We start from the raw sequence: 9,178 nt of genomic DNA, 5'->3' as shown, positions 1-9,178 counted from the left end.
TCAAAGCCTCTAAACAAGCAAATAAGCACAATCACATGCACACAAAAAAAGCAATTTCGATAAAAGATTAGGTGGAAAAACGTTTTTGCAATCAGGATAACCAATGATAACTGCAAATCTTGATTGTAAGATCAGTCTTGAGATGCCAGGAATCAATGATACGAACATGTTTGCCAAGTTTTTCATCAAGAAAATCTACGATTTAAACATTCATCCTTGCATCATCACCACGTTAGTAAGTTTTGTAATGAACCGTTTTGTCAATCCGTCAAGAATTCAGTCCGACTACACGCGCACCAGAAGAGACCTCTCTCCTAAGATGGCCGACCATTGACAATGCTGCCGACTCTGCCTCGAGCCATCTAGCCTTCTCATCTATATCTATGATTACAAACGCCTGCACTACATTGAGAGAGCACGATGGAGAGGCGAGAGGCGATCCAATAGCGACATCTAGTGACGAAAGATGGGCTGTGGCGCCTCTTTGCCACCCTGACACACCATCTCCTCCCCATCGCCGCAAAACACAGCACAGGCCGGCCAACTATTCCTCTCTCAACGAGGATAACAAGGACTATCACCATGTCTGATATGGAGGACGATTTCATGTGTGACGACGAAGAGGACTACGACCTGGTATTTCCATCTAAAATTACTCAACCCCTGCCTTTTATCTTTGACAGAACTGGAAATCAGCGATAGTGCGGGCTAGCTAGCGTTAGCCTCGTAGTTAGCTTGTTGGGCTAATATCGTGTACGAGTTGGCCACACACACTTAGTGCTAGAGAGTTGACTAACCCCGCAGGGTAGTTTAGTCAAGCTTGCATGCATTCTGTAGACCCTCTGATTGAAATCTCTGCATTACAGCGGTGAATTAGCAAATACGTGGGCTAACTTTAGCAGACGCTTGTAGTAGCAGAATTAGAATACCACAAGAAGAGATCATGTTATGCTTTGCTTCCCTATACTTGTGTTACAATAACGCGATGATAGCAATTGTAACTATTGGAGTTTTTCATAGTGCACATGTGATAACATCCAGGAATACTCGGAAGACAGCAATTCAGAGCCAAATGTTGACCTGGAGAACCAGTACTACAACTCCAAAGCATTGAAGGAGGATGATCCCAAAGCAGCACTCAGCAGTTTCCAGAAGGTGGAGTGCTCCTCAACTCAATGTTGTCTGCTATTTTCACACACATAATTTTATTCATACTATTTACTGTCATGTTTTCATCATCAGGTGTTGGAATTAGAAGGCGAGAAAGGCGAATGGGGATTCAAAGCGCTGAAACAAATGATTAAAATAAACTTTAAGCTGGTAAATAACATCACACTGACCCGTAACATACAGTTGATATTGCTGTGGCCGCTCTGAGTAATTGTTGTGATTTGTCTTACTGCAGACTAATTTCCCAGAGATGATGAATAGATACAAACAGTTACTGACATACATAAGAAGTGCAGTCACAAGGAACTACTCAGAAAAGTCCATCAACTCCATTCTGGACTACATCTCAACTTCCAAACAGGTGCAATTCATATCTACGGAAACAACCTTATCTGACAGTTAAATGTGCTGTCATGAGATATAAGTGACCCAACTAATGATTATGTCAAGATGTGAGCTGTAATTTGGATATTTTTTGTTTTGTTTTCATTTTGCTTTGACCTATGAACATAATTTGAGATACGAACTTGTCGACTTGTCTTCATATCTCTTTTAAATTTTCAGATCATGCTCGTGTTATACTGCCCCTGTTGGCCAATGTGTGCACGCCAATAGGAGAAGCACCAGTCCTATTAAATTAAAGCCTCAAAAACGTCTTAATTCTTTCCATTCTATTTAATTCTATCTATTCCTATATGGTTTTCCTAAGTACAATATTGTAGAGTCGTATTTATCTTGTTGAAAATACCCATGTACAATTTGTTTGTTGTGTTTTTCAGAGCCTGTAACAGATTAATAACATTTCCAGTCATTTCAATGGGGATAGAAATTTTGAGTTACAACTGGGGGGGTCATGGAGACAATCAAAATTTCAAGGCAACATTGTTGATGTTTCTCTGTTATATTCTAAAGTGTGTTTCCTGTGTTACCAGATGGATTTACTACAAGAGTTTTATGAAACTACTCTGGAAGCTTTAAAAGATGCAAAAAACGACAGACTCTGGTTTAAAACCAACACAAAGGTACCTAAAGGTTATTCTGAATCTCAACATTATAATACTTTACATTAGTACTACAATAAGTGAACTTTAATTTGTTGTTTTGTCACTGTAGCTGGGGAAGTTGTACCTGGAGAGAGAAGAATATGGAAAGCTGCAGAAGATCCTGAGGCAATTACACCAGTCTTGCCAGGTAACCCAACATTGACCACCCAAGAGCTATTTATGACATGGTTGCAAGCCTTAGTCACTGAAGAGAAATTCATTTTGGCATGTAGAATTGCATCAGCTTCCAACTGTCTTCCAAAACATGTTATCATATTTTTTGACCGGCATATAATAATAAATAAACTTAATCCATGTCTACAACAACCCGGGGTAATATAAAAATATATGTCCTATTTCCTCCAAGAGTCCATCAATTCTCTGAACCGCTTATCCTGGTCCAGCATAACATTAACGCAGCATTTACAAACTGTGCCTTTGTAATGATGAAGTTAAAATGTTATGCACCTAAAACTTTAATAAAACTTGCACCAATATCAATGTTTGAAAATAAAGTTTTAAAAATATTCCATGCAAATGTTTTTTTTTTTTTTAGCCGAACAGTTAAATGCAGCTGAACTGTACCCAACAAATGCACTATACTGGAGTAAAAAAAGGTTTAAGTTATTGTAACATCAATGCAGGATGAATTTTGAGTAATTTATTTGTTTGAAAGTAGGAGAGCCCCACAGTGCCAATTTGGAGAGTCACTTGGTTAGTTTAGTGATTGTAGTTGGTCGTGAGGGGAGTGCAGTGACTAGTTGTGGCCCACAATGCCTTTTGAAAGGAATTCAAGAGGTTTTAAAAGATGATAACGTGACCATATAGCAACACGTTGCTTTGTCCTCCGTTTGATTGGACGAAGATTTTTCTTGTTCTGATTATTTGTTGAGTTAGTGTGGATGCAGCCTTACTTGTCTTCTTCTTTTCTCGCTCGCCACAGACAGACGATGGCGAGGATGACCTCAAGAAAGGCACGCAGTTGTTGGAGATCTACGCTCTGGAAATTCAGATGTACACAGCCCAAAAAAACAACAAGAAATTGAAAGCCCTGTACGAGCAATCACTCCACATAAAATCTGCCATTCCTCATCCACTTATAATGGGCGTTATCCGAGGTAAGCAGTCGTTGTATTCAGCAACATCTGCATCGCATATAAAGAAGGCTTCTTTCTGATAAATGATGTATGCTTGATTGGTCCCGTGAACAGAATGCGGCGGCAAAATGCATCTGAGAGAGGGGGAGTTTGAAAAAGCTCACACAGATTTCTTTGAGGCCTTTAAAAACTATGACGAGTCAGGAAGCCCGAGAAGGACGACGTGTTTGAAGTATCTAGTGCTCGCCAACATGCTAATGAAGTCGGGAATCAACCCTTTTGACTCGCAAGAGGTGTGACGTTTCACTTACTCCACCTTTTATCATTTTTCTTGGTGTTTGTTTTTCCTTTGTCTTGAAAGCAGAATTGTACATTCTGTTGTTAAAATGCTAATGTTTCCTTTTGTTTACCTCTCAAAAGGCCAAACCATACAAAAATGATCCAGAGATATTAGCAATGACAAATTTAGTAAGGTAAGAATGTTTTGTATTTGGACTCAGTCCGTGTTCTTCATCTCTTAAACACACATGCAGTATGTTCACATATTTCTTGAAACATCACGCATATTTGCAGTTTGGAATTTGCTGAAAAAGTCATCTGGTGATATTTTGGTGACAAGTACCAAGTACTGTGGTGCCTTGATTTATGAATCAAATTCATTCTGTGACCACGTTGGTTTTAACTTAAATATCTCAAATCGCATTCCCCATATAAATGAATGGCAATGTCATGAATCCCTACCAGCCCCACATTGTGCACATTCTGATGTGTGTAGCTTGGTCACCAGGGGGCAGTTTAATATAGACATGCATAAACCAATGAAGAAGAATTTCACAACTAAGTGACTCAGTAAACAGCAACACTACACAACACTGTCTTTTTTTTCATATTGCTGTCCTGTGAGAAAAACATCAATTTTTGTCATGATTTTTTTATTTTCTACATTAATAGTATGTCGGCATTTCAGACATCCCGTTAATGTATACATTTTTCAAAAATTATATAAATGGACATGTTTTTCACAGGACAGCAAGGACATGATAAAAAATACATGCCTGTGGGACTGAACAATTAATTCAATTAAAATCGAAATCCAAATGCAGTAGAAGTGCAATTTTCTAATTGCAAATGCTGTCATTTGGGGGAGGGGGGAAAGGGACTGCTTGATATTAGTAGGCTTCTGAATATTTTATTTATGTGTTTATTGATAGTGTCTAGATTGACAGCTATCAAGATGTATTTTGTGTGTGGAGTTTTTATAACATTGATTCTTTGTCCCTCCAGCGCCTATCAGAACAATGACATCACTGAATTTGAGAAAATCTTGAAAACAAATCACAGTAACATAATGGATGACCCCTTTATCAGAGAGCACATAGAGGGTGAGTGGCGACTGTGACTGGTGGTGGTTGCTGTACACATGCACTAAGAATATGTTGAATGCAGTCATGTCTTTTTTTTCACTTATTTTTTTGCAGAGCTGCTGCGCAATATTAGAACTCAAGTACTTATCAAACTCATCAAACCATATACAAGAATACACATCCCTTTCATTTCGAAGGTAAGACTATTGGATCACAACATTTTGTGTTTTACCCATCCCTATCCAGTCAAACCTCAGTTTTCGAACGTCTCTGTTCTCGACCAAATCGGTTTTCGACCAGAGAATTCGAGATTTTTACGCCTCGGATTACGACCGAAAACCGGTTTTCGACCAAACTGACCAAACCCGAATACGCCACTTGACTCCTCTCGGCTTCCTTACACGAGTAAGTGACGCTTCCTTGTATAGCGTTCATTGTGAGCAGACGTGTTTGTTGTGATTTATGCAAATCGGACTATTTTTATGTTATTTCTGCATAGTAATAATAATAATAATAATACATTTTATTTATAAGCGCCTTTCAAGACGCCCAAGGACACTTTACAATAACAAAAAACACAAAACAATACGGGTTGAGTAACATGGGCTAATAAAATAGTTTCGGATTTCGAACAAATCGCTTTTCGAACAGCCTTCTGGAATGGATAATGATCGAAAACCGAGGTATGACTGTGTATGTATTTATGTTTCTATATCAAAACAATCTTCCATGTAATAATAGTAATAGCAGCACGGTGGTCTAGTGCAAGTGTGCCCGTGGCGCCACGGAGTTTGCCATATGGCCAAAAGCACTTTTAGGAATACCATGTTTTCTTTATTTTCTTTCTTTCTTTTAATTTTTTTTGCCATTTGATATTCCTTAAGTGATACCAACCATTAAAATGAAAAAAATGGAAGAAAACAATGTGGTCTAATACCAGTCACCAGTTGGTGTGTTTTCCTGACAGTGACTGCTCTTGATGTTTTATATCCAGTCTGTACGTTGATGCTGTACTTGCATTGGTGTCCACATATGGAAGATGCCTCATTCCGATTGAAGCTATTCCATTCCATGTGTCTTTTTGTATTCCTGCCGTTATTACGGTTTGCTGCCATGATGGCAAACGCACATCTGTGATAATGTGGGCTATAGTGGAGCCGCCTGCTGTCAGTCCAATGGAGGGGGGGAATGTCATAGCTGTAAATTCAAACCAAATTTAATTTCCATCTACTTGGTAACCTGCAGATTGACAACTGCCTCTTTGCTTTGTTTTTTAGGAGCTGAATATCGATGTTTGTGATGTGGAGAGTCTGCTGGTGCAGTGTATTTTGGATAAGTATGCGTCATCTATTTTTGCTTGCTGCACCATATAAATATGTAATTGCATCATCTAGGGCTGGGCAATAATTCAAAATAAAAATCACAATTGACACCTGAATCCTCTGGCATTCTGCGTGCTGTAGGCAGATGCTACAGTATGATGTTAGATTTGTTCCACAATTACAAGCACCTACAACGGTTGGTCAACTGTAAAGCATGCACCCAAAGAGAGTATTAGTTCACCATGCCAACATTGTATGAACAACGAATGAAGCTTAATGTAATGGTATCAACTGTGGGGTATTGCGTCTTCTGTAAAGGATATTTATGGTGGCACTGCTGGAGACATGCCCACTTTTAAAAGCACCAGCTTGAACTATTGATTATATACATCCATCCATTTTCCGATCCGCTTATCCTCACAAGGGTCGCAGGGGGTGCTGGAGCCTATCCCAGCCGTCTTTGGGCAGTAGGCGGGGGCACCCTGAACCGGTTGCCAGCCAGCTATTACAAAATCCCATGTTAACACACATTTAAAGAATGAATGTATGTTTCCTCCAGTAGTTTGAAACAAGCGAAGAGTGGAAGCATGTAACATGCCACACCTATGCCTCAAAAATGTTTAATGTGCTAAAAAGCTATTTTACATTTAATTCCCATTGGTCTCCATGTATAGCGGATATCAGAAGACTTATACACTCTAGAGTAGACTATTCAAATGCCATTTGTTTGGTGAAATGAAAAAAAAGATGCCTTTTGTGACAGTACTCAATCTTTTTCGGTATCAGTGTGGCACTTTTGGATGTGGCAATATTTACCGACTTTTATTTTGCAAAAACGATTCAAATGTGTCACATTGCGAGGGCATCTCCTGTGCACTGCCCTCTTCAGATCACTTTACAAATGTTTGACGGAACTGTTCATTATTCCCTCAACCTTGATTGACAAAGGCCCCAGTTCCAGCTGAAGAAAAAGGGCCTACCCTAAGCATTGATGCTGTCTCCTCCATGCAAGCATGATGCTGCTCTTCCCAATAAGTCTCGCATTGTAAACAGAAAGTTCTGAAAGGATTTATCTTGGGCTCATTGATCATGTCACAAAAACCAGTTATTATGTTCAAGGGAGTAGGAAGAAGTAAAAAACTTATCTAGTCCTACCCCATTATGTGATTATATCTAATAAATCATTTTTATATCAATCAGAAAAGAAAAAAGTAAGAAGAAAGAAGTCTCCATTAAAGCTCATACTTTACCCTTAACCGTGATATTTTTACAACTTTTGGTTTGTATCGGGATTATATACTTCCACACCCTGACATTGTCAAATGTGCTGTATGTGTGTGTGTGTGTATGTGATTTCTTGATGAATGCATTTTTCTGCAGCGTATAGCCGTTCCTTAACATGTGTTTGTGTCGTTCTTAGCACAATCCACGGGCGAATCGACCAAGTCAACCAGCTACTAGAACTCGACTACCAGAAAAGGGGAGGGGCTCGCTACACAGCTTTAGACAAATGGACTAATCAGCTGAACTCTCTCAACCAGGCCATTGTGAGCAAGCTCACATGATGCCAACGAAAAATCAAGAGACAAGGAAAATGGCATGTTTGAATACATCCAGCAAATATGCTTCCGTGCTTCGGAGATGAGCGAGACGCCACACGTTTTGAAAAACGCCACCGATTTTCAAGAAGAGCCCCGAGAATGTGTTGTTTTGTCCTGACAAGAGGAAATCACTGACACTGTTGTTTTTCATATACCAGATTGGCAGATCCTTCCATGTGCAGATATATTGGTTGTACAAATGTGTATGAGAAGACAAACACAGTATTTTAATGTATACTGTTGCCTCTTGGTAATAAACACCTGTCAGCACTTAATAGATTGAACTTGGAAATGGAGTATTTTCATCATGACAAGAGAAACCTAGCTATGAAAAGCCCTTGGGGCATTGTCAGGTTTATAATTTGATATGACAAATATACCTCTATCGGGCATTTATTCGATATTGAGTTGAAGGTCCATGTACTTTATGCTCTTTGTCCTCGCGAGTTGTACATTTGCATGCTACCAGTACTACAAATGGTTTCAACATTCCGCTAGTCGTACTCATAGCACACAGTCGTCAACTAGTGCACAGTTTTGTCTTAATTGTAACATGTAGTTGTCCTACCAATAAGGACTAATAGGTAGCACGTGGATTTTAAGATGGACGATATGGATCAGTGGAAAGTGGCTGTCTCGCAACCCAGAGGTTCTGGGTTCAATCCCCAGCTCTTGTGACCGTGTCGATGTGTCCTTGAATAAGATACTGAACGCTCAGTTGCTCCTGTTCCTGCATCATCAGGAAGTGAATGACAAGTTGGCGTAAAGGGCTTTGAGTGCCTTGTTAGTGAAAAATTGCAAAACAAGTGAAAGGCTATTTACCATTTAAGATAGATACAGTATTACAAGCATCAAATAAATGCTATAAAGATTTAAGTGCATGTGCTAGTACAGTCCTTGTTCTCACCGGTAGGACAGTTCAATATCAGAGAAATGGTCAAATGGCGTTATGGCAAGTTGGTTGATCATTATTTACAACGCACTAGTTTTCGTTCACCATTCAGTGAGCACTCTAGTCGGACATCAAATAAATGTTCACATGGCTTGCTGCAAAGCTGTTTCAGCATTGTTTGATACTGACATGTTTTCGGAGTGGGGCCAAAGAATTTCTTTGTACATGGGACCTTAAATAGGATATGAAGGATATTGAAAAAAAGGCTTTGCCAGAGCTCAATCAATGTTGATCGCAAGTGGCAGCCTTTCTACTAGCTCCAAGTGTTTTTAATTGTAGTTTTAGTTTACTATGGATTGACACTATGGGCGAATAAAGTATCTAATCCCAGTGGAAAAGCCTACAAAAACAACTGAACTTCAGCATGAGTTTGAATGTGCTTGGTTCATTTTGAACTCCAAATTCACTTTTACTTGCCCCAGGTGCGTTAATAATAGTGGAAAAAGTTCAAACATATTTACATTAGTCCCTTTTTTTAAAATATCACAAAAACATGTCATTTGAACAGGGGGCGTGTGAACCTTTTACATTCATCATACTGTACCTAGTTTGTCTGACGTCACGGACGCGTAGCGTATTCCAGCCAATGGGAGCGTGGCTGGGCCCCAACTCCTTCCGCTCAGGTGACT

The 9,178-nt window shown here is 39.4% G+C and overlaps 1 protein-coding gene across 3 annotated transcripts; it reads left to right on the top strand.

Moving 5' to 3' along the window:
- The first annotated feature begins 483 nt into the window (after positions 1-483).
- cops2 (COP9 signalosome subunit 2) lies at positions 484-7,872 on the top strand. 3 transcript variants are annotated; one of them, XM_086107310.1, is made up of 14 exons: positions 484-636; positions 1,021-1,155; positions 1,243-1,320; positions 1,406-1,531; positions 2,103-2,192; positions 2,284-2,361; positions 3,157-3,331; positions 3,425-3,603; positions 3,731-3,783; positions 4,595-4,692; positions 4,789-4,871; positions 4,975-5,079; positions 5,952-6,010; positions 7,417-7,872. In XM_086107310.1, exons 1-14 carry the CDS (start codon positions 583-585, stop codon positions 7,559-7,561), a joined length of 1,458 nt encoding a protein of 485 aa, XP_085963436.1. In that variant the 5' UTR covers positions 484-582; the 3' UTR covers positions 7,562-7,872. The 3 variants fall into 3 exon arrangements, with proteins under 3 accessions (XP_085963436.1, XP_085963434.1, XP_085963433.1); XM_086107308.1 differs by lacking the exon at positions 4,975-5,079 and having other exon boundaries at positions 1,042-1,155; XM_086107307.1 differs by lacking the exon at positions 4,975-5,079.
- The last annotated feature ends 1,306 nt before the right edge of the window (positions 7,873-9,178 follow it).

Source organism: Hippocampus guttulatus, chromosome 3 (assembly GCF_054856545.1).
Source record: "Hippocampus guttulatus isolate MCC_2025c chromosome 3, RoL_Hgut_1.0, whole genome shotgun sequence".
Classification (NCBI taxonomy): Eukaryota; Metazoa; Chordata; class Actinopteri; order Syngnathiformes; family Syngnathidae; genus Hippocampus; species Hippocampus guttulatus.
This window is presented reverse-complemented; position numbering and strand designations above follow the sequence as displayed.